This window comes from Papaver somniferum, chromosome 8 (assembly GCF_003573695.1).
Source record: "Papaver somniferum cultivar HN1 chromosome 8, ASM357369v1, whole genome shotgun sequence".
Lineage (NCBI taxonomy): Eukaryota > Viridiplantae > Streptophyta > Magnoliopsida > Ranunculales > Papaveraceae > Papaver > Papaver somniferum.
In genome coordinates, this window is record NC_039365.1 from 80,037,045 (window position 1) to 80,060,664 (window position 23,620).

Sequence of the window (23,620 nt, forward strand, 5' to 3'; positions counted from 1 at the left end):
TGCAACCTATCACAAAGGGGAATTGATCCTTGTATGAGGTGCAACATGTTTTAGCAGAAAGGGGAACCGATCCTATGGACATGTGCAACACGTTTTTAGGCAAAAGGGAACCGATCATATGGACATATGCAACACATTCAAGTTAGATACCATATATATGTGGGGAACCGATCCTAGTACCTTTTCAACCGAATTTTGGAAAGCTAGTGTGACTATGCACAATACTCACATGGAGGTAGAACCGAAACTTGTTTTGGTAGAACCGTTGCACCCATGATTTGTGATTGAATGTTATTTGATCAATCGCATAGTTCTTGAAAGTCAGATGAACCAATCCTAAACTTTTTTGGAAGTGTGGAAAATCGGTTTCAAAGTTGTAAGTATGAAAGAGGACTTACAAAATAAGGGTCTTGACATACTTTGAACATGTGCAGTAACGCTAATCTTTAATTGTTCAAACTTATTCCTTAATAGATAAAGGAAGAAAATCCAAGGATCGAAACATAAATAAGTTAAGAATATTTTATTTAAGGTCTTTAATTTTATTTTACGAAAATGATAATTAGTAATGTGCATTTACTAGTTGAAGATTTCCCATAGAGATTTTCGATCAATATTTTGGACAGAGCATTTCCAGGAATTATGTAAACCGATTTTGGAATATACTGCATATCTTGAGAATAGGTTTTGGAAATTCCTTGGTGTCCAAACTTCCTTGTCTATAAATACTTGAAGTTTGCATTTCTAGCAAACTAATCCTTCGTGACAACAAACTTCCTCGGTTGTGTTGTTACTGGTGAAGCTGCCTATTCAGAGAGGAGAGTAACCTAATTAGGCGAAATCTCTTATGGCCGCTCAGTTTAAAGTTTTATTTGGGATTGAGAATCTCTATTAGTGTCGTTGGAGGGAAACTAGATAATTGCGGTTTATCTTTTGTTTTCGATTGATTTGATTGACTAACGGTGGTTGAACTTTGATTGTACTTAGTTTGTTTATGCTTGAGAATCTTCTCTTCTGATATAAGATTCACTCAAACTAGATCGAAGTTTCGACATGGACCTTTAGACTGTTTGTAGATCTAAAGACGTCTTGTGATAATCCATTGTTAACAGACTCCATTTTGTTCGTGATTGATCACAAGAGATTCAAGTTGTTGTGTTCAGGTGTTTATTGAAGATCTAAGAAGATTTGAAGACAAAGAAGATATTGAAGATTTCTGATTTGGGGTTCATAATCTTTGGTGTGCACAATAGTTGTTTCGGTATATAGGATCCAATTATAATCGGTTTATCCATGTGGTAGATTAGATTGATTAGTTGTGTAGATCGGCATCAATACAATTCTTTGTGTTTAAAAGTATTGATTGCAAAATCCTAACAATTACTTCGGTAGTTGATCATAAGATAGATCTAAGAACCTGACGAATGAGTTTATTGAGATAAACAGAAGAGACTTTGTCGAACTCACATCACTTGGTTGAAAAGAGTTGCTACCAAACATATTTTTTGTTCCTTTACTGTTTGGAATACGAATCAAAGGAATTGTTCCAAGTACGTGACTTATTCATAAGTTGGAGGCGTGGGAATACAGACGAAACTAGGTGAACTATAGGTTTAGTTGCTTGGTCTCAACTATACGAAGTTGGTTTGATTTTGTATAGCGGCTTAATCCTGGGAGTATTCAATTCTGGACAAGGTCCCGGGGTTTTTCTGCATTTGTGGTTTCCTCGTTAACAAAATCTTGCTGTGTCTTTTACTTTTCTATTTTCGCAATTATAATTGTTTTTATTATAATTAGCATTAAAATACAAAAACTTTAATTCATATTTAATTTATAAGTAATCCTATTGTGTTTGGTTAAGTCCGAACCTTTTTATCAAGTAAAAATACTTCGTTGTTGTATTGTCTCGATCTCGTATCCATAGATGATCACACGAAGTGTGAATCGATTAGTTGTATTATCTCGACTCAGTCCATAGACAATCACTTTCGGAGAAAGGACTTATAGGTATGAAAAGTTTTATATTTAGATGTATTTGGGTACCCTCGTCTTTTCAGAAGTGTTAAGATGAACATGGTTAAGACAAAAGTGTTCATATGGCTAACTTCGGTTAACTGTTATTGAGCCAACTCAATATACACGTTTAGGTACGGTTACTCATATCTATATGAAGGTATATTTCATTTGTGTGTAACAAGCTAAGACCATCTAATGGTGAATATTGATTGCTTTGTTCCAAAGTTATAAAACCTTGATTTGAAGACTATATAAGGGAGAACTCTAGCAACTGGGAAACCTGATCCCCACACCTCCTGTGTGATACTAGTTGCGACTAGAGTTGAATCTCCTTTAACCTAGATTTTTTCTAAAACCATTATAGGTTAACGACTTAAATACTTCATTGGGATTCTGAATCCATACCCAACTATTTTCTTTGTAGTTGCTTGTTCTGATCTTACTTGTTCTATCGTATCAAGTACTATCTTCTCTAAGATTTGCTCGAGATTTATCTCCAATAAGTAAGATATAAAAAATAATCACAAAGCTCTTCGTCTCATTCTTTGTGATTCCACAATAACTTGTTCTACTACAATATAGTTAAGTTATTGTGAGGTGATTGATATTTCTAGGTTGTTCTTCGGGAATATAAGACCGGATTATTAATTGGTTCCTGTTCAACTTGATTTATCAAAATACGGAACAAAAACTTCGTAGGTATTTCTGTGGGAGACATATTTATCTATCAGAATAGACTTTTCTGTGGGAGACAGATTTGTTTATCAAGTCTTCGATTTTGGGTCATATCAACTCTTAGTTATGGGTGAGATCAGCTAAGGGAATCAAATGCGTAGAGTCCTGCTGGGATTTAGAGGCATAAGGAACGCGACTGTACCTTAATCAACGTGAGATTGGTTAGAGCTCAACTACATTCCAGTACGAAGTTAACTTGTAGTATGATAGAGTCTGTAGCGGCTTAATACAGTGTGGTGTTCAAATCTGGACTAGGTCCCGGGTTTTCTGCATTTTCGGTTTCCTCGTTAACAAAACTTCTGGTGTCTGTGTTATTTCTTTTCCGCATTATATTTGTTTATATAATTGAAATATCATAGGTTGTGCGTAGTTCAATCAATTGGTAAATCCAACCTTTGGTTGTCGATTAAAATTGATTGACACTTGAACATTTGTCTTTGGTACCGCTCAAGTTGTTTCTCATAATAATCACGCTCACGGATTCTATTTGTTTGATTTGCTGATTACATTGAGAAACAGAGGTATAACTCTTGGATATCCCTGATTGAGTCTAACTGTCTAGTTGATTCTCTTGGAACTATATTGGAGTTAGTCCATACAAATTGCCTAAACGAAATATTGAGTGTGGTTTTTAGACCCCCGCTTTTTCACCTGAGATGAAGCTTCATCTCAAGCTTATGTTGCGTGGTAAGAGAAATATTCGCTTCGGTCCAATATCACGCAATTATTTCCCTTTTTGTATGTTGCATTGGTCAAGAGACAATAATGCACCATCATGGCACGTCAAGCCAGTTGGATGGATGGTCTAGAACAAAGTATCGCCACTATGGCGCATTATGGAGGTTACTTTGACCTAGAGTCAATATTGCAACACAAGGACGCATTACACTAGAGCATGATGGCCGAGAGCAATATTACACCATCATGGTGCAACTAGTAAGTTGGCATATGGGCCAGAGACAGAAACACATCCATCATGATGCTTCATTCAGAGATACATGGAAACAACCATGAATAATGAAGCGAGCACGTCAAAGCGCTCCCCAGCTTTCAGTTGTAGAAATATCAATAAAACATATATATGGAAAGGTAGTTGGTTGAACGTACATTGAGGAGGAATGCGTCTAAAACTTCATAGTTTATCTTATATGATGCTGAAACATCATTGTGGCCCGTAGCTTGTTGAAGAGAGATTTATGATGCTTAGGCATCAAAGTTACGAAGTTGAGAACTAGATATGTGCCACCATGGTGTAACACGAAGGAAAGGATAATGACGCACATCATTTGCAAAGGTTCCTATCGAAATGACGAGGGTACTAAGTACATTGCAATCTTTTCGATATCAACCTATATGACAGATACCTTGCATGATCTAATATAGACACAGACTGTCAAGAAGATAGCAACCACAAGGTATACACTAGGTATAAAAATATGTCTCGAAACCGAAACAGACTATAGGGATCAACCCAATTATTTTGATTAACGTACAAGTGCAATTACTTTATTATAATTAAAACTGTAATTATAATGCGGAAAGTAAATAAAAGCGCACAACACGATTTTATCAACGAGGAAGCCGCAGATGCAGAAAACCCCCGTGACCTAGTCCAGTTTTGAGTACTCTCAGATTTAAGCCGCTATACAAAGACTACTACCAAATTCGTATAGTTCAGACCAAGTAAACTAACTCTAGTTACCTAGTTTCCTCAGTATCCCTGCGCCTTCAACTAATCTGGCCAATACACATGATTCTAAAAATAGAGTCTGCTATCTTAAGTTGCTTCACCAATCATGAAGACTTCTTGCACTCAACTTGTTTGGAAATAAACGGGTATTTATAACTAAATTATACTGAAGAAAAAAAAAAACTAATAAGAATATCAGAGATAAAAACTTGGATAAGGATTTCACCGTCCATCACTACACATGTTACTTACTCATGTAATAATATCATTATCACACTCTTTTGGTACCAATAACCCAAAAGTATACCAATCGGTGTAATACTTAGTTACGCTTATTAATGTCAACAAGTATTGCAATCGCTAATACATGAATTCTTTTTCACCAAATAACCTAGTGCTCATTGCTAAAAGATTCAACATGAGGAAATCACTAAGGTCTGTGAGACGATTTAATCGTAGGCAATACCAACACAATCGTGGCATATTCATGTCATCAATAGAAGTGGCCAAACTTTCTATAGCTTCACCAGTCATCACTGCCAGCACGGCATCAGCTCCATAGACAATACTTCATCGTTATTGTCAACTTCATTTTCGTATCATGATCTCTTCCATAAATCTCAGCGAACTCAAACCATGAAAGCAGCCTTAGCAACAACAGATTATGTTCCTTCTTGGAAGTACCATTAACCTTTGGAAACACCCATTGATCATTCTTGGTCATCGAAATCCACTTGTTCGTGTTAATTCAATCGCCATTAATAATGGCAGATGCGTACATATTCCCTGAATCCCCGAAACTTTCTTCTTGCTCGAATCAGAATTAGAAAGGAAGATGATGGTGCCCTGAGTAAAACTGCAGTTGATGTTATCACCATTGGTTTCCTCGAGTAATTTTGCAGGCGCCTGTAACACTTATGTGCATTCCTAAATTATGCAATTTTGACTTGCTTCAAATGTTTGTAACTTCTTCATACGATGTTAGAATGATATCATCCTTTCGCCATTTGCTTCGTCTTTTTGCTTCTTCAAGATGACGAGAAGAATTCCTGGTTTGAATGAATTCAACTTCCTTTATACGATGTTAGAATGGTAACAAAAATACAAGGTAATTCACAAAAAAAACTAGAAAGTAACTGCAAGAAGACAATGACTAAAATATGTAAGTTATGCAGTTATTAATATTGTGTTGAGACCAATGGCTAGAAGAATCTCAGGACAAAAGGAAAGTTAAAAAAATATAAGGAAACAAGAATTGCATCATAATCAATTATGATTTTCATGTTATCCTAATTATGTAAATCGTATAGATAATAAATATTGTATATTATACATTCTTGTTTATCACATCAAGGCTAGTTTGGGGTTATAAGGATTATTTGGGGCATATCACTACGTGACAAAATTAGGTAAAAGTACTAAGGTACCCTCACTTTTAAAATTCATTCCTAATCTTTATCCTTCTAAATTTAAAACCATTTCAAAACCAAAACTTATTCAAACCATTTATCTCACAAATTAAAATTCAAACTCAAATGCATCCATCGATTTTAATAACATCGATCGATTTAAAAGAAATTTCATTATCCATTTTTTTCTTAAAAAAACGATCAAACTAAACATCGTCGTTCGCAACTCATATCTCTTTATTATACTTGTGATTGATTTATCTATTTAAGATTGAAAACTACAAATAATCTTGGGTTACTGTGTTTAACATAATCAGTCGATGTTCATGTCCCTATTACCGATTCCTATGACAATCGGTCAATGTTCATGAACACGTCAATCGATTGTCCTGAATGTGTTTAACCAGAATAGGTAAAAATTAATGCCCACATAAATCGATTATGGTATGGAAGAGATGCACAGTTTTTTGTATGATTTTTTTGTTAGAATCGGATTATGTGGATGTTCACACAAACCGATGACGTGAAACAGTCGGTTTATATGTGACTAGGAAAAACCCGATTGCTAGAATCATATTTTATCGATGCATACTTTAACTGATTCTGGATATCCTTCGTGAATAGCGAAACACCAACCCAGAATCGGTTTATGAGTGCATGAACGTAAACCAATTATGGGTAGTGTTTTCGGAATAAAATTCAAAATTTTCAGTTGTTTGATTTTTTAAATATCGATTTACATTGTTGATATCACATCTAAAACGGTTAATTAATACCTAAAACAATTAATTAACACTAATTAAATTGATTTATAATGACCCTTTTTGTTATTTAGTAACATGCCCCAAACTAGGAAGGAACTATATAAAATAGAGAAGTTCTTTTTCTCCATTTTCATCCAAGGGAAAATAATCAAATCTATTTCTTTAATTTGATAGAGGACACCCCGGAACTGCAGGTGCAGGTTTCATAGGTAGGGATTCGACGGCAAGATCTGTGGTAGTGGTGGCACAACTTAGGCATCGCCATCGTTCTAATAGCGGAGACGTCGACCATGCTGACAGCGTCGAGAACGCCGAGAAAGAAACTGGGAAAAAGTACAATTCAAAATAGACTCAGAAAATACGGTTCATAAATTCATCTACTGAACCACCATGGTATATAGCTGGAATGATTGTTGAAACCAAGCGAAGAATGCTCAAATTCCGCAATATACTATCAAACACAACTATGAGAAAGGAAACCAAGCAGCAGATAGTCTGTCAAATCATGCGACGGAATCTGGAAATTTCTCCGTAATAATTTGGGACCAAACAATCCCAACTTTTTTAAATCAAATTGTATTAAATGATTTTATGGTTATGACATACTATCTTGTGATCGCTATTTAGTAGGATAAATAAAGTTCATACTTCAAAAAAAAAAAAAAATGCACGTTCGAGTAACAATTAAGCAAACCTCATAATATAAGCATCACCAACTTTTATATTTAAGAAACTGCTTAGCTAAATTAGAATGCACCTACTTAAATACTTGTAAGTCAGGATTTTACACAAGTATGCATTGGCGGAAGGATCGTCGCAACAGATATTTACCAAATTTATCGAGTTATATTTTGTTTCCTTCGTCTAAGTTTTTCCCCATTGGATTTTTCTTGTTAAGGTTTTAGCAAGGAAGCATGGGCATGTTCTAAGTTTTGCACATTTCAGGTTTTACTCGCTTGAGGTTTCCTATTAGATTATAGTGAGTTAGACACAATGGTCATCAAGATAAATGCTATTAATGCGCTTTACTTAAGTATCTAAGAAATCCTCGTGTCTAAATTTATTAAATACTACTTAATTCTCTATTTATTCAACATATCAATAATATATTAATCTCCTTATATATCTTCACAACATTTATTGAGTCTGATTTTGTGCACACTCTCTAATAAGTGTGCACGTGACATATCTCCTCCACCTATTTAATTTAGAGAGATCTAACGAGGATAAAGATTCTAAACATGGATAATAATGGGGTCATTAGTTAACTAATGAACCAATCAAATTACGTGTCAAATATGCACTCTTTAGAGGAATGTGCAAATATTAGACTCACCTGTAGAGGATTCTAAGCCTTAATTTATATAATTATTTTTTTTCAATAAAAAAAATTATTCAGTTGTCGGGTAAAAAAAGCTTATTTCAGAAACAAATCTGGCTCACGGGTTTTAATTTAAGACATTTTTTGGTACTAAAAACCCCCACACATTTTTTTCCTTAGAGCAAGGGCTATGGGATAAGTGTAAAAAAAACACTCATTCACTAATAAATTGAGTGAGGGACTATGAGAAATAGTGATTCTCTGAACCTGGGATAACAAAATAAGAGATTAGAAGGCACATGATCAGCCGTTTGGAGTGTATATCTTTTTTTAATAATAAAATTAATATGGGACTCACATCAAACGGTTTAGGATAAACAAACGGGCACCTAGCTCAGCTGGTCATTCATGTTTCCCAAAATTTCATGCGCTCCAGGAGGTCCCAGGTTCGGCCTCCCAATGGCGTAATATTGCAAGAATTAACATGGAAGGTAAAGTTAGCTTGTCCCCTTGTGACACAATCTCAGCCCCCATCCGCTTCGACTCCCTTGGTTAGGTTACCCATGAGACTCGCTGGTAGGCTAGCACGACAACCTGCTCAATTAATGTAGTAGTACGTTGTTGGAGCTTAGCTTGTTACGCTTCCAACTAGCTAATGTACGTAATACTCTTTATTATCTAATAAAATGAACACTAAAGAAATAAACAAAACTAAAAAAAGAGTGTAATAGTAAAATTAATACGGGACCTGCATCAAACAATTTAAAATAAATAAGAGCGGGTAAACATCAGCCATTTTAGGGTTTTTTTTCCAAGCCTGAAGATCAACCTCTCAGAGCTTATCCAATGTTATGTATGTAAAGATAATGTCTAAGTTCACATATGATAGACATTCATTTTCCCTATATTTTTTCTCCAACCCCAATTTCTTAAACAATGTGAAGATGACATGGCTAAATTTTTGTTAGTCGTTGTCAAGGTGAATGTCAAGTTTTAGACATTCATCTTGACAATGTCAAGCTATCGTAGTAAGCTTTTCCTTAATTAAAATTAATTTCAATATAATAAATAACTATTTTTAGCTCTAACCAAATCTAATAGTTACTAAAACTAAAATTTACATTTAATAAAAAATCATAAACAACACCATTGGAGATTAAGCAAAAATTGGTAGCTTTTGTTTATTTCATTTTTTAGTTCCCCACCCCACCCCCTACACCTAGCTTTTATTTTCAGATGATATTCTCATTTTCACAAAGGCAGATATGCATAATATAACAGGTATACTGGATGTGCTTGGAAATTTTGGTATGTTCTCTGGTCAAATGCTTAATTTTGCTAAATCTATTGTCTACTTTAGTAAGAATATTAGTCCTGAAAATAGAGTTATCCTTGCTAATGCTCTTGGAATGACTGAGATGAAAGATATTGATAAATATCCAGGAGTTACTTTGCTTATGGTAAGGGACAAAACTAAGGCTTTTAAGCCAAATCTTCAGTCTTTTGGTTCCAGGTACAAAAACTGGAAATGTAAAACTATGAATCATTCAGCTAGGACTACTATGGTAAAACATGTGATAAACACCCTCCCTTCTCATCAAATGGGTAGCTTTAGGATTCCTAAAACTATGATATCTCAGATGATACTTTGCAAAGACAGTTTTGTTGGGGTAAAGAAAAAGGCCTTTATTTCATTGGTTGGAATAAGCTTATGCTTTAGGTGGATTAGGCTTTAGAAACTTAGAGCATTTTAATACTTCTCTTCTTAGTAAACTTGCTTGGAGAGTCTGTAATGAAGAAGAGTCTCTTTGTTTTAAAATACTTAAAGCCAAATACTCTAAAGATGGTAGTTTTCTGCACTTAGATAAACTGAAAGATGATTGCTATTGGTTATGGAGAAGTTTATATTCTGGTTTAAAGATTATAAAACAACACACAATTTGGGCTGTTAGATGTGGTACAAAAATTGGCATATGGATAGATTGTTGGGTTATAGGACTTAATAGCCCACTTGTACCTATTGTAGGTGCATCTAGTTATAACAATTTTAACTTGGTTTGTGATCTTTTTTTACCATGCACAAGAGAATGGGATATTAATATTCTTAATTCTCTATTTTCTCAAGATTATGTTGATCTTATTTTAATATGCAGATTCCCATTTCAGGAGAAGACTTTATTATGTGAAAGCCTGATAGAAAAGGAAAATTTTCAGTAAAAAGTGCTTACAACACAATATGTTTTGATGATGTTAATAGCATTGTTTCTTTAGATAACATTCCTAAAGAGGTTTGGTCTCACTTATGGCATAGTAGGATTCCTCATAGAGTGCAGCTATTTATTTGGAAATGCATCAAAAACATAGTTCCAGTTAGAGCTAAAATTTCAGTCTATAAGCCTGAGATTCAAACTGTTTGTTCTCTCTGTGATTGTAATATAAAATCTATGAGACATATGTTCTTCGAGTGCCCTTTTTCTAGATCTATCTGGTTAGGAATGAATATCCATACAGATACTGTTACAGGTTATTTTCCTAATGTCCAAGCCTGGATTATCTCTTGGTTCACTTCAAATGGTAACAATGATACAATTCTATGTTTGAATAATGCAAACTACGTCTGCAGATTAATGCATACCATGTGGTACATCTGGAAAGAGAGATGTTCTCTTATCTTTCAAGGAATTAAGCCTAATTTGCAAAGTACAAATACTAGAATTAATAATCTTATAAGGAAATGTGTGGATTGTTATGGTTCTCTGCAGAACCCACTTAATAGCTTACAGATTAAAGTTTGGACTCCTTCTGAAAAAGATTTTGTGAAGATTAACATTGATGGCTCTTTTATCCCTGCAACTAGAAAATGAAGCATTTGTCTAACAATCCATAATTTTGCAAGTATCTGTCTAGGTGTTCAAGGGATGAAGTTTGATGAGGATGTGGATGAGGATTATGGGGCTGAGCATTTTGAGTGCGAAGCATTGGAATTGGCAGTAAACTGGATAGAAGAGTTGCAGATAAACAAAGCTGTTTCTGAGATTGACTGTGATAATGTAATAAAGTCTGTGATGGAGCAACAATTGCAGGTTCATTGGTTCAACCCGAGCATATTTGAGAGATTTAAAATTAAGAGTAGTAGAGGTAGTAAACTTTGGATTTTCAAGTCCATTCATAGACTTGGTAATAATGTAGCTCACTCTTTAGCTCGTAAAGCAAGAGATGAAGAAGAAAATTTCATTTATATGTCAAACTTCCCAGAATTCATTACTGCTCTGGCAAAAGATGATTTCTGCTGCAATGCAGCTAATTAACAAAAAATCTTTATTAGTATCAAAAAAAAAAAGAAGGGAAAATTGGTATGAGGACATGTTGCTTGCGTTGCCACCTCGGAAACACACACAATCACTATTGGAAGAACTCTTAGTCTCGCTGCTCGACACTCTTTCACTTGAATTAGTGTGTGAAGGAGTTCGGGTGAAAACGAACCTCTCCACGACCCATAGTAACACCTAATTTGATCAAATTTGAACTCCTTCCTATTGAGTGATACCTGTTGCTCCATACTCCTTGCTCTTAGTAGAAAAAATAATTATTTATTTAGCTTTTGAGTAGAATAAGCTTCATTTTAGAAACAAATCCGGTTCACAGGCTCGTATTCGCCATCCAAGTGAGTTTTTTTTTAAGCATAACAAGTGCGCTGTTGATCTTTACGTACATTTCATCGAGCAAGAACTTGTATTAAATATAACGACCATTTAGATGAAATCTTGGCCTTTTTTTGCTGGGTCTCTCTTCAGCCCTCATATCATTATTCTAACAATCATTCTCGAATGAACAAAACTGTGGGGTAAAGAACTTCACCTTGAGCGTATTAACAATGAACAAAATGAAAAGAAAAAAAATGTTAAAACTTGTGCGTCTTGTTATATGAATTGCTCAGCATCTGCTGAGAACATTCCAACACCAAGACATTTCATCACAATTACAAGGTGATAAATGAAATCACATTTATATTAAAAAATAAAAATTCACAATGGGGATTCCCAATCAGGAAAAACAAACTCTAGAATTGCGATTTTGCTCCACTGATGATAAGGGGATAAAAATATAAACACCAACAGCAGACTGAAAAGGCAAATAATAATAAAAATAAATTGAAAACAAAACCCAAAAATCGAAAACGGAAAAACGAATAGGATCATTTTCTGATACACATTGGTTCAATTGTTTGATTCCGTTGGTGGAGAATCGGATTCCAGTTTTGGAACAATTGCCGATTTTAGCTCAATATGTGATACACGGACAGCACCAATTAGCCGTTCAGGCAACTCATCAGTAGTGTTTCCCTGTTGAAATATGCTACCACAACTTAATAATACCCACCATATATACCGATAAGATATTTACTGTTCCAGATTGAGCACCTATCAAGTCCTATATTTATATTTAAGTTCATAGCATCAAATAATTTCTTATAAGATGGAGATTATAATCATTTCTGTAGGTTGGCGCCTTTGCCATTTAAACCCTATATTCCTGTGTATTCCTAAACGATATTATGACATTTGTTTGGCCCATCAGCAGTGTATAAAAGAATATACCTGTACAAGAAAAGCCATGTCGACAACTAATGTTGTAATTACTCCGCAAACAAGACCCAATACACCATTAGCAACAGTTGAAGAACCAATATCAACATCTATCTGCACCAAAAATAGATACACTGTTAGACTGTGCACATTGTCCAAACCCACAAGCCAGACATATCTATCTACATCATAAAATGTAGGTCACCCCAGTGGGATGCTCAGTTCATACTTCTAAGTACGTTGGACCACGGATGTAGTTGCAATCAACTGCTTTCCCCAATAAACAAGGGGTACTTCCAACACTCTGCCGCACAATCCAACTACCCTGCAAGATAAAATACACGTAAATTTAGAATAATAAATTCACAAATAGAAGCACAATTTTCTCTTAAGACTTATGGATAAGCACTTGAAGAGTGGTGATGAATTAAAGAGATGGAGAAGACCTTGGGAACCGACGGAATGAGCTTCATCCGACTGTTGCGGAACTCATCATCTCCATCAACAAAACGTTGCAAGAGGGATCCTGGTACTAATTCCTTTGTTACGAAGTAAAACACCATACTGTAGTGTGTTGATCCAGGAACCTAAAAAGAAACAATCCACCAATTCTTACTGACTCGGATGCATCATGTGATGTTATAAATTGAAAAACAAAACATAAATTAACTTACTTGTAAATTGACGGCCAGTGAGAATAGCCCTTTTTCTGAAGCTACCTATACAAGTAGCTCATCAAAAATTTGTTACAGATAATCCTTCATGGAAAAGTTCAAGTTCGCCGTAACAGGAAAATAATTTTTTTGGTGCAAAACAAACAATAATCAGGAATGATGTTTGTAGACCATCGATCGTTGTCATTAGACTTCGATAAAAGCGATAAATAGAGCAAATGATTCATAGAACCATCTTCCACTCAAGATACGTAAAGCGGGATGGAGAAATTCGTTCTGACCAAACAGTGCAAAAAATACAGCCAGATTGTGTTTTTAACGCACTTTCTTCTGATAACCTTGAATGAAACACGAATCCATAATCCATGTAATCTCATTCCCAATCAATATCCACCCCAAGTAGTTATTTTAACCACGTTGTTGAATGATTTAAAAGCACTTATCACAAGGTTTTTCACTTTTTTATTTGAGATTGACAGACTTTTAAAATTCTGATAGGTTTTAAGACATTTTATCATGTGACAGGAGTCTGTCTTGATTAGCTGCTCAAAACTCAGGTAAACCAGGTAAAATGGCTAGGTCTGATCATTGGGCACGCACATCATGTGCACTATGCACTAATGGCCTGTCTCATGGTATTTCCTAAATGCAAACTACAAAGTAGCAAACAGAGAAATTTATGACACTTACTTGTACCGCACAGCCTTGACGCCTTGCCACGTGATCCATACGTTTTGTGTCCTTAAACCAATCAACTGCCACGAGATCCATCATATGCTTCCCTGCAGGAATCTGACATATATAGGGCAACTTTTTTAAAAACACCGCCATCTCAGCCGCCTTTAACTTAACTATCAGAATCTGTATGCACTAGGAAGAGAGAAACTATCACAATCACCTTAGATTTGTCAAAACAAAAGTTTCTGCTACGGACTCTGAAGTTGTTCCCGTCTGATATCCTCCAACAGTCACGTGCATTATCGTTGTCATTCCGTCGAAGATTGCCAGAGAAGCAAGACAAATCAATTTGATTATCCGGTTCTTCTTCAACGGCTTCAAGTCATGAATATTGTAATACAGCGTGAATAAACTTGATTTCAGATGTAAAAATCAAAATCCCAGATTAAATAAACAGAAATCTTCCTACCTATATGTTTGTTTTCATTCTCAAGTGCATCCGAACCTGCCTGAATTATTAAATACATAATGAGAGAAGGAGAATGTTCCAACAATAACAACTAGAAAACCTGTCCAAACAATAATAACTAGGAACATAAAAGAAGCCCATTATAACATATTGTGAGCTCTAAGGAGTGGCAGTGCAAACCTCTTGTTCAGCCTCTGCCAATTGAAACTCTTCATCATCATCTGAGTACTCATCCAACATAACAGAATTTCTGCCTACGGAATTTATTTGATCCAGCGATGAAGGCTGGGACGAATGCCCTTGTTTCTTCTGATTTCTCTTTGAAATGGTATCTGAGGTCATGTTGACCATGACTGGTATCCTTGGAACAGAGAGCTTTTCATCTGTTTGAGCAAACCACTCACGCAAGCCTGTCAAAGTAAACATGCACGAAACCAGAAACCGGAATAAGCACTGATTGGGAATGGGTCGAGTGTGAAAACCATTAAACCCCCAAGATCAACAAAGTTGATAGGAATATCCGAGTAGCCTTCTCTTCTCCTATTGCTTTCCGCAGAAAAATAACAGTTCTAAAGATGACAAGAAATCACACTGCAACTACAACAACTACAGAGCAGCAGGGGTGTGAAACCCATTAAACCCCTAAAGATCAGCAAAGTTTTTAGGAATTCTGTTGCTTTTCATGGAAAAATAAGTTATGAGTTCATCCAATTTAAAGATGGCAAGAAACCACACTGCAACTATGAGGACTAAAGAGCAGCAGGAGAATACCTCCAAGGCTAAAACCAAAACAAATTAAAGTACCCACACTGATTGTTCAAAGATAAAAAAACATCACTTATCTTCTTTGCCTAAAGAGTCTCAGCTGAAACAAATGAGAGATATGGCTCATCATTCAGAAAGCTAACGATTTAGATGACGCAAATAGCACATGTAACACGAATCCAGAAGTTACGCATTTCAATAGTGGATCATGGTCCTCAAAAGTACAAAGGAACTCTTTTATAGACAACTGTGGAATGAGATATCACATCCCTACGTGCCAAGTCTACTGAGGATGATGTCGTGATAAATAAATTCTTACAAATCATACCATGTCGGAGCATGGTGTACCTAAGTGCATTGTTAGGCTCCTCGGTATGATAGGGGAATCAGATGCATGAACTTACCAGCAACGCTATTCAACATCTGAAGTAAACAATGTTGCTGAAATGATGGAAAATAACCAACACCCCACCCTTTCAGATCGATTTGCATTAGATGCTGAACCTGTGTTCGAGGCCTCCCATTTCGAGGTTTAAGAGGGGAAATATTGAATCCTCCACCTGCCAACAGTGGTACCCATCATTACACCAGAATTATGGCTGAGTAAATTAACATGCAAAGAAAATTCTAATAGTTCCCAATATAAATTTAATAACCACTTATCAAAAGAGAAAATATACTTTCAACATGGGCGCGAACAAATCCTGGCTGTGAACCACAGTTCTCATGCTCCCTAGATCGAAACAATACAACTGCACAAGTACAACCATTGCGAAATTGGTATTTCGAAAATTCACTTAAACAATATGAGGTTTGTTTCTTGTTTGAAGGCAGAAGTGGTAAAATGCTGACCATAACTTCCATCATCATTTCGACGCCAATAACGCACGTAGCATAGATCACGAGGCCACACAACCCTGTGGTAGGAAGTATTAGAGAAAAAAGATCCCTGCTTAAGAATTTGAAGGGTGGAATGAATGATATTACTTAGTTTTTAAAACCATATGAGCGAGAAATTACATAGGGAACCAATCCAGCTGCAGTCTATGGTAAAGTATTGCGGTATGCCCATCCACCTCCTCAACTAAGCTGCCATACTGGAAGCTGCAATCCCACCTACAAACATGATATCCGAACATAACATTAAGATGATGTGATTGGTAGTTAGTCTCCAACTACAACACTGTAGTTGGTTAACAATCCGTAATTGAGATGATGAGACGTTAACTGAGAGGAGCCACTAAGAGCTTTTGTGGTAAAATTCATACTGAATCAGTACTTTTCTTTTAACCTCCTGCCTTAAGGCCTATATAATATAAATATCTATTAATTAAAAATCCCATGTAACTTTCTGAAATATGTAGCACTCAATCAATGATCAGCAAGAGTTAGGACTGAATATGATTATTACGCAATATGTTTACACGGAATACCCAGTTACTTACTCAAACCGTGTTGCATCCATGCTCATTACAAGCTCAAATATTTCTTCGCATGTAGCCTCCACTACACCAACGGCCTTCATTGCTCGACTATAGCTCCTTGGCTGCATATAATGCAGTTCGCATTTGCACATTTGAGTTAAAAAGTGCAATGCAATACATTTTCTTTAAAAGCTCAAGATAGACTAAAAATAATAATGAGGACATAAGTACGCACAAGGTAATCAACTTCGAGAAGCTCTTCAAAAATGCGAAGCCCTGCAATGTTCAGGACCAACTTAGATTAGCTATTTCACCAATTCAACATAAACACAGAAAGATTTGGTACGACTTAAATCTTCAAATAAAAAACTTGACAAAGCCAAGGACACCCTGGATTTAAAACTTGCCATTCTGGCAGTTGACAAGGCGCCAATGCTTTCTAGAGAAGACTTGATCACTATTATTCTGGTTCGATAAATCTGAGTCGATCTCCCGGGTCCAATCAAGCACTGACTCAGGGGGGCCTGCCATTAGGTAATGAACAATTACACTTTTGAAGTAACACCTTAAACTAACTCTGCAAACCATATAATAGTGGATGAATCTGAACCCACCATTTCCTATAGTTGTTCTCCTTAGTAAACTATGACTGTTCTCCTCCTCTTCGTCACCTTGTGCACTTCCCCTGAACAAAGTATTATTACAAGAGAAATTTGCAGGAAATGAGCATGACATAAGCAAATGATTAGCAAGCAAGATCAGGTGATCCATCCAAATAGTACTGGAAACTGGAAATGAGAACAGGTTATGTGATTCGATGCAAACATGCTGATGATGATAATAATGCGAGCCAAAAGAGAGAAAGAAAATGTCAAAATATACCTGTATGTGAAAAACAGAAGGATCATTTTCAGGGCAAACTCCATATTACCATGTTAAGTTGCAGCAAATTTTCCTAAACTAATAAGCTGGACCCAAAGCAAAAAGGCAAGGATATGCCATATATTTTTGCGATGCATATAAAAGGCAAGGATATGCCATATATTTTTGCGATGCATACCACACTAGGTGTCTGGAATCCGATATCCCAATCTAGAATGTGACTAAGACAGTAAAAGATTCTTATGTTGAATAAAAATTTATGGATGGAAAATGATAAAGTTACTACTTACTGGCTCTCACGGTCTGATGATGAGGCAGTCCTTCCATTATCTGTTCCATATTTATTTTCAAATGAGACATATGCCCTGTTACCATTTGGAAGTGGTGACTCCTGATGCTGCAGTAGGGAACTATGTCATCTCCCCGTATACGCTTTTATCAAATTTAAAAATAAAAATGAAGCAAAAGATAGAAAGATTTTAAGCTGTAGAGCATGAAATAACGCAAATAACAGATATTGTAGTTATAAGAAAGAAAAAAAAAAGGCAGGGGTTCCATCATTTCTTCCTGTGGCTATACAGTCCTTTGGAAAAGACACTTACAGCTTGGACATTCCAAATGGATTACCTTACAGTACAAAAAATAAAATGATAGAGATATCTCATATCTTTAAGAAATGGTAGTGTGATTTTACAATTCTGCAAAAAAAAAAAACTCTACTTTTCTTTATTAAGGTAGAATTCCTTTTAAGATAAACAATATAAGTAGGGTGACAGTTCAAACATCACTCACCAGGTCAGTGCTCAATTATTCAGATATAAATACATCAAGGAGAGTAGGGAACCTGATCGATGACTAGTTCTATCTTTTCTTTCCAGACTAGTGCCTCTTGGATGTTGAATGCCGCCATCTAAAACAACAAAGAAACCACTATGAAGATCTCTCCAAGGAAGATACACAAAATAACGTGTTCTACAGGATGGTCAAACCAAAAGAATGGAAAATTAATGCCTATAATGAGTGCGTATTTATTGGCAACAAACGTAACCCCGTTGACAGCAATTTATTGAAGTAAAAGTACGGTACAAACAAGATACACTTGTTTCATTCTCCAATTTACTTAAGCCATGCAATGATAATTTGATAAAATATTATATGCAAAAACAACATAAAAACAAAATAAGTATGCGGAGAAACATTTTATAAACGCGATAAACTCTAGGAAATGAAACCCGTTTGACTGAGCTGTGTCGGATGTGGAGAACCCAAATCCCAGATTCAAGTTATAAGAGATTCTTCGGAACAAATTGCATAAACCAGGTGAAGCTCACAAGGAATAGGATGACATATTGCTCCTTGTAAAATATGACACTTGACTGGGCGTGGGTGGTTGAGTTACTTCTCTCAAAAATAGGTGTCACCACATAGAGGTCAAACATGGATGGTTAGATGTAACACGATAGGTGCCATGATGTGCCACAACTGGGCATAAGAATTTAACCTACCAACTGAATAAGGTATTCCTGAACTTAAGAAATCAATAAAATTAGGCTAACTGCAGTTAACTGAACTAGCTGCTGCACAACAAGCTTTCTGCTACTTGGAAACTGTCCAACTAGGCTTCTCTGACAATAGACGACAAGTAAAAATAAATCAATCATGATGGCTTGTATAAAGTAAAACAAAGATTACAAACCGTGATGCGATGGTATTTCTCTTTCTTGTTATAGACCGACAGCACATATACCATCTGCAAAACAAAAATAAGGTTAGAGTTGGCATCTAGTAATAACAAAAATTGACAGCAAGATTAGCAATCAGAAAAGATGACAAATGACCGCATATTGAGAGTGTGAAAAGCATACTCAAATGCGGATAATTACAGATTACTTTTGCAACAAAAGAAATACACTAACGACATAAATATTCAATCAAAGTGGAGAAGTAACTTATAATATCCAACAATCCCTAGGCATAACAAGGATAAGCGAGAAACCCGGAAGTCTGCAAGTGAATTCGCAGAAGTAGGAAAAATCTTGTCATCTGGGAAGGATCAAAGAAGGTCGTGAACCTGAATCTCAAACGCATAATTCTGGGACATGATACTATAGTAGTCATAAACAAGTTGCGAGCTAGTGATTTCCATGGGACGTGGAACACAGATGTTTTGCTAAAAGATGTTCTTGGCTTCTCAATTGCAAACACTTTTATCATCTACATTCCAAGGTCTTGTACTATGGTGGCACAGAATCTAGCCCAATGGGCTAAAACAAGAAGTTGATTAGTGTTTTGGTCTAGGACCCCTGTGGTTGCTACACCATACACGAGGCTCAGTTAAAACTATACTGTATTTGCAATAAACAAAAAAAATGGGATCAAAATTTGTTCAAAGCATAGAATGACACTTCGCCTCAGATCCAGATTTGAGAATTATCACCTACCATGTGTTTGAATGATTTTCATGTTGGACTACTGTACTAAATCTTAGAGCAACGTCATGTGGTATCCAAACAAATCAACTTTAAGGAAATAACTTGCCAGATTCGAAGAAACGAGAAAATATAATGATAACATTTGATCCAAAACTAGGAACAACAAATAATTAACACTTCTAGAGCAAACTTCCCATTTTGACACTGAATTTACCAGTTTCACTTACAGATACTTAGCAGAGAAGAGTTGGCGACTATTTATAGAATTCTCTGAATTTTGATAACCAAAATGAGCTTGATATATAATTGCAGATGCAACAGGCATGTGTACGCCTATGCAACTCTTGCAGATGTTATATATGAGCCTAGTAACTAATTATATAATGTTTATCAGCAAAGTAAAGAATTGGCAGAGAACTAATATACAGTGGAGTCCTTTTGGCCCTCAGTCCTCAGATAGGCAAAAGTAGCATGTCTTTTAAGACAAGTAACAAATAAGGATAGCTCAAAGATATAAATCTCACAGACAATTGAGTTCTTAAGTGTCTAATTCCTTATGTATAAGCTTTGAAGGTATACATGCCCACAGAAGCATATTAATCAATGTTTCCTGCTTTTGTCTGGAAAACATCAAACAAAGTTTTATAGGAAAGAGGTATCTAATTTCACTCTATGCCATGGTAAATTATAGTTATTAGAAATATATGCAACGCCGTCACTAATGTAATTAAGCCGGGGTTAAAGAAACAGACCAAAAGCAATTCAACTACACCACTTGGCTTTACTTTAACAAAGATAACGACAAGAAATCAATCTCATTGAATTCTATACACGGGAAATCTATATTTGATTCTCACTGTTTCTAACCTTACAGATTCTACTCCGTTTAACTTCTTAAATTACAGGGGAAATCCACATATGGTACTTACAGGTTACACAAACAATTTAATAACATTTTATGTTATTAGTTGGTTGTGACTTTTTGTTTCTAACCCTTCATGTTCAATATGAGTTCATCATGAGTTTCAATTCATATTGAGAGAGAGAGAGACTCACATGTCCATGCTGCGTCTTCAATCCTCGGTCTTCTACTCTACAGTTACCATCAATAAGAAGAGTCTTGACAGGAACCTGTAATAAGTGAAGAAAACAGACTCACATAATTAAACTTGAAGCAAAGCTGAAGAAAATAGTACCTTAATTCATAACCTAAATATACTCATCATCTCGAACAAAATCTTGTGTCATAAATTTCAAATCACATCCTCAAGATAAAACCAAATTTTTAATAGAAAATTCCTATGTAGAATTCATCCAAAAAGGAAAACAGTTTAATCGCCTTAAACAAAATCAAGTGTTACAATTTTCAGATTAATCGACAGTAATTGTTTCTCAAAAGTAAAAAGAAATCAGAGATTACCACATTATCAGCAGGCTTTTTCTTGTAATAAGCGAGTAACCTAGATTCCAGAACGAAATATCTCATGTGAATAAAAGAACGACCTATCTTTCTTCTTCCACATCTAACCATCCATCCTTCGTACACAACCTTCGTCATTTGTTTCTTCCCTCACTTATTTCAGGAGACCCAGGCCTTCAAATGATCTTTGATACACTGTTCACCGTAATCATCAAAGCTTCCCAATAACCAAATCAGATTCCAAATCAGAAATCCACAAAATCCACTAAAATCCAAAGACTTTAATGGAATTCCTAATTTTTCAGATCATCTAAACCTAAAACTAAAAAGTCAACAAATTCTTTGAATTAATTATACGATCATAAATGAAATCGAAACCAAATCTGGACCAATTTACTTTGAATCTCTAAGGATTGGTATAAATCGTGATTCTTCTTTCTTCCTCGTTAAAAACGTCGACTGAAAAATTTAATGATCTGTGTCCTGGGTAATCTGGTTTTGAGTACCGTGGAGTTGAGTTCACGGTTATGTCAGATCGAGGAAATCACCGGAGGTGAAATAGCCCCGGCAATGCTGACTTAGATTGGCGGGAAGTATAGACGTCTTCGCCAAGAAGTTTGTTTCGAAAGAGAGAAAGAAAGAAGTTTTGAAGAGAGGGAAAAAGAAACAGAGAAAGATTTGGTTTCTTTCAATTTTTAATGTTTTTGTCGAGATTTCAGACGGCCGGATCTGACTTACTGACGTAAAGAAAATGATTAAGTTCTCTTTCAATTTTACCAGTAAAAATCATTTTTTTATAGTACGAGTTTTTAATCGATAATATACACCAGGAACTACTGCTACTTTCTTAATTAGCGTTACCTACCTACCATACCTCAGTTGCTTAATTCGTACTTTCGCAGACATGTTGAAGAGGGACTCTCGTCTCTCGATGGACGACTTCGCACTTACCCTTGTATTGGGACTAAACACGTCGTCCTATCAAGAATTAACCAGTAGACTTCGTAAAACAGAGTTGCGGAATCAACTTTGATGGAGGGTTACAAGTGATGGTATTGAGGATTACTAATCAATCTTTATTGTTAAAGTGGATTTGGAGATATTGGGAGGGGGAAAAAAACAGTCTTAGAGGAAGATAGTTAACCAAAAATTAAAGAGGAACACGGAGTTGATAATGATGGATGTCGATACAAAGCCTCGGTGTAGAAGTCTATTGAAGAACGTAGTGAATATGGTCCCACAGTTCAATCCATGTCACGATTTACGGTGAGAAACGGCAAAGGGATCAGGTTTTGGAAGGATAGATGGTTAGATAGAGGGAGATTGCAAGACTTATTCCCCGTTGTCTATAAAGTTGCTAAAGTGAAGGATACGACTATTGCTGATATGATTGTGGACAACAGTTGGAGATGTGAATTCAAGAAGGTGTTGATTGCGAATGAGAAGCTGGAATGGGATTTGCTGAGACGTGATGTTTCTCACATACGGGATCTTGTAGCAGATGATGAATTGGTAATTATGGAGAAATTCAGTGCACAAAAGTGTTATGAAGCTTTGGCAGGTAATTTAGATACTTGTAACTTCAACAAACACCTGTGGAAAGGAAATATCCTAACAAGGTAAGCTTCATTCTTTGGGCTTGTTTTCGTGATTCATTTCCGATTATGGACATGTTAACTCATCGCGGCACAGGCATTGAAAGTGATTTATGCGTTCTTTGCAATGGTGAGAAGGAGATTAAAAATCATATGCTTATGCATTGCCCCTACTCGTTTGAGATATGGGATAATTTTATTAAGGCTTTCAAGATCTCTTGGCCCATGTCGAGAACTTTGCTCGAGTTGTTTGAAGTTTGGTCGACGAATGTGCTTCATGGTAAAGGTAAAGAGGTGTGGAAGATTATCCATAACGCCATTTGTTGGATTTTTTAGAATGAGAGAAACGGAAGAGTTTTTGGTGGTCGTTAGAAAAGTGCAGTGGAGACTATAGATCTTGTAAAACAGCTTGTAGTCTTGTGGTCTTATGATACCACTACTTTCAAATTTGTTACCTCTAGTCTCATTTGGAGCAATTGGGAGGATCTTATGAGTGAGTAATTCACTTTGAACTTTGTAAAGGTTTTTTTTCTTTTTCCTTTTAACATAACCTTTTCTTCAGAAAAAAAAAAAACTTTGATGAGTGCATTGTCATCTTTGTGCCTAGAAGACGGTTAGTGGTGCATAAGATCGGATGTATGCGGATAATTTGTTGATAAAAGTTTCACACGGAAGTTAAGTAATGATTAAGACAAGATCATGATACCGATCGAAATGGAAATTAAATAAAGGTATACAGATATTTCCTAGTTGATTTTTT

At 35.7% G+C, this 23,620-nt stretch overlaps 1 protein-coding gene across 4 annotated transcripts; it reads right to left on the minus strand.

The window, feature by feature from the left end:
* Window positions 1–11,821: 11,821 nt before the first annotated feature.
* On the minus strand, window positions 11,822–22,392 carry LOC113301735 (protein ENHANCED DISEASE RESISTANCE 2-like). 4 transcript variants are annotated; one of them, XM_026550542.1, is made up of 23 exons: window positions 22,140–22,392; window positions 21,266–21,460; window positions 20,902–20,976; window positions 19,110–19,163; window positions 18,258–18,323; window positions 17,704–17,810; window positions 17,146–17,216; window positions 16,939–17,055; window positions 16,767–16,807; window positions 16,553–16,653; window positions 16,128–16,223; window positions 15,960–16,024; window positions 15,788–15,859; window positions 15,512–15,667; window positions 14,523–14,752; window positions 14,343–14,382; window positions 14,094–14,248; window positions 13,886–13,987; window positions 13,196–13,240; window positions 12,968–13,108; window positions 12,751–12,846; window positions 12,534–12,635; window positions 11,822–12,278 (listed from the first exon to the last, which is right to left on the minus strand). In XM_026550542.1, the coding sequence occupies exons 2-23, from the start codon at window positions 21,401–21,403 to the stop codon at window positions 12,153–12,155; spliced, it is 2,196 nt and encodes a 731-aa protein (XP_026406327.1). In that variant the 5' UTR covers window positions 21,404–21,460; window positions 22,140–22,392; the 3' UTR covers window positions 11,822–12,152. The 4 variants fall into 4 exon arrangements, with proteins under 4 accessions (XP_026406327.1, XP_026406325.1, XP_026406326.1 ...); XM_026550540.1 differs by having other exon boundaries at window positions 21,266–21,482; XM_026550541.1 differs by having other exon boundaries at window positions 22,131–22,392.
* Window positions 22,393–23,620: the final 1,228 nt, after the last annotated feature.

Excerpts from the sequence above, each read along its gene's own strand:
- LOC113301735 (XM_026550542.1), bottom strand. The coding sequence starts at position 21,403 with ATGACGAAGGTTGTGTACGAAGGATGGATGGTTAGATGTGGAAGAAGA. Across the intron at positions 17,217-17,703 it reads TCATCAGACCGTGAGAGCCA|GGGAAGTGCACAAGGTGACG; the intron begins GTAAGTAGTAAC and ends TACTTTGTTCAG. Across the intron at positions 16,808-16,938 it reads CCTTGTCAACTGCCAGAATG|GGCTTCGCATTTTTGAAGAG; the intron begins GCAAGTTTTAAA and ends TGAACATTGCAG.